General features: G+C 41.1%; 1 protein-coding gene across 1 annotated transcript in view; it reads left to right on the forward strand.

The window, feature by feature from the left end:
- MEP1B (meprin A subunit beta) overlaps nt 1-1,582 on the forward strand; it is a 117,903-nt gene that overhangs the window by 13,246 nt on the left and 103,075 nt on the right. The window contains exon 5 of the mRNA XM_007945672.1: nt 918-1,110. Coding sequence (XP_007943863.1) covers nt 918-1,110 — 193 coding nt within the window. The remainder of the gene's footprint in view (nt 1-917; nt 1,111-1,582) is intronic.

The raw sequence follows: 1,582 nt of genomic DNA on the forward strand, positions 1-1,582 counted from the left end.
CTGAACATTGTCAGTGACCTCTCGTTTTATATCCCAATGGCTTTGTCCATAAGACTGGTACTTTGGTTGTTTCAATTCCCAGCTTAAATCTTATCAGATATGCCAACAGAGTGGAAAAGAGATTCTTCTTCTAGTTTCTAGCTTAAAAAATAAATGCCAGTGAAGGACTATGATTGTTTTAACTTGAGTTAATTGCAGTTTCCAGAGCACTTCTTGAGTGGGGAGAGGTGTCCACCTTTCATATAATCATGTGTCAGAAAGGTGGGTCATGTGACCACCTATGAAAGCAAATGAATAGGAGGACTCTCTGACCAAGGGAGGGGTTATGGGTTGACAAATATATTACTGTCCGCTCCACACATAAGTACAGCACACAATACTCATGAGATAGATGCTGTGATTCGCTCATCTATCTCTGAGAAATGGTGACCTTTCTGAGAAACAATTAGATAAGCATCGAAATATTCCAGAGTGCAGTCTGACCTCAAAGAAACACTTTGAAGTAAATGGGCCTGAGCTGGAGGAGTGAGAAAATCATACCTCAAACCTGTATGTATCATTAGCTCTTGGATGATCATTTGTCTGTGAAAGTTAGAACTCTAATGTTGATTTGCAATTGGCTCATAATCTTTCGTCTTCTTTGAAATAATGATGACTCTTTTGCAGAAATACCCATTGGAAGATGGCAACTTTACCATGTAACACTGAAAGCGACCAACAAATTTAGAGTGGTGTTTGGAGGAATCAGAGGCTCTGGCTCATCATCGGGTGGTCTGTCTATTGATGACATCAATCTTTCAGAAACACAGTGCCCTCATCATATCTGGCATATAAAAAATTTCACACAGTTCATTGACAGCCCAAATGGAAGTCTATATAGTCCTCCATTTTATTCTTCTAAAGGTTATGCCTTTCAGATTTACTTGAATCTAAGCCATTTGACTAATGTAGGGATATATTTCCACTTGATCTCTGGAGCCAATGATCATCAATTACAGTGGCCGTGTCCTTGGCAACAAGCCACAATGACACTCTTGGATCAAAATCCTGACATTCGACAGCGTATGTCCAACCAACGGAGTATAACTACAGACCCATTTATGATCACTGGTTCGTGACTCATTCTCTTATTGCTGATACATGCTCATTGCTCTGGGAGGGGTGGATGATGTGGCAAGGGGAGACTGCACAGTCAGGTACCTAGAGGACTATGAGCCCCAAATCTTAGAAACAAAAGATATTTGGGGGGGGGTGTTGTGCATCGAGTCTCCTAGAAAGGGGAGAGTCAGGAATATCAGCAAGGGCCCTGAGAAATCCAGAAGAAGATATTGACACTATTCCGGGGGATTGAGAACCGTACCTGGATTCCTAGTGTTGGGGAAGGATGTTGATTTTACAGTCTGAAGGACCTGGGTTCAAGTCCAAGGTTTGTTCTTGACTAGCTATGTGACTCTGAGCAAATGATTCTGTGTCTTCAGTTGTAAAATTGGGAAGTACAGGCGTTGCTGTGTTCCAAATGTCTGACTTATGGCAACTATTTGCCATTTAATGTTATGTAAATTTGTCTTCACTTTGAAACAAT

Source organism: Orycteropus afer, unplaced genomic scaffold (assembly GCF_000298275.1).
Source record: "Orycteropus afer afer isolate SDZICR_OR568_19922 unplaced genomic scaffold, OryAfe1.0 scaffold00141, whole genome shotgun sequence".
Lineage (NCBI taxonomy): Eukaryota > Metazoa > Chordata > Mammalia > Tubulidentata > Orycteropodidae > Orycteropus > Orycteropus afer.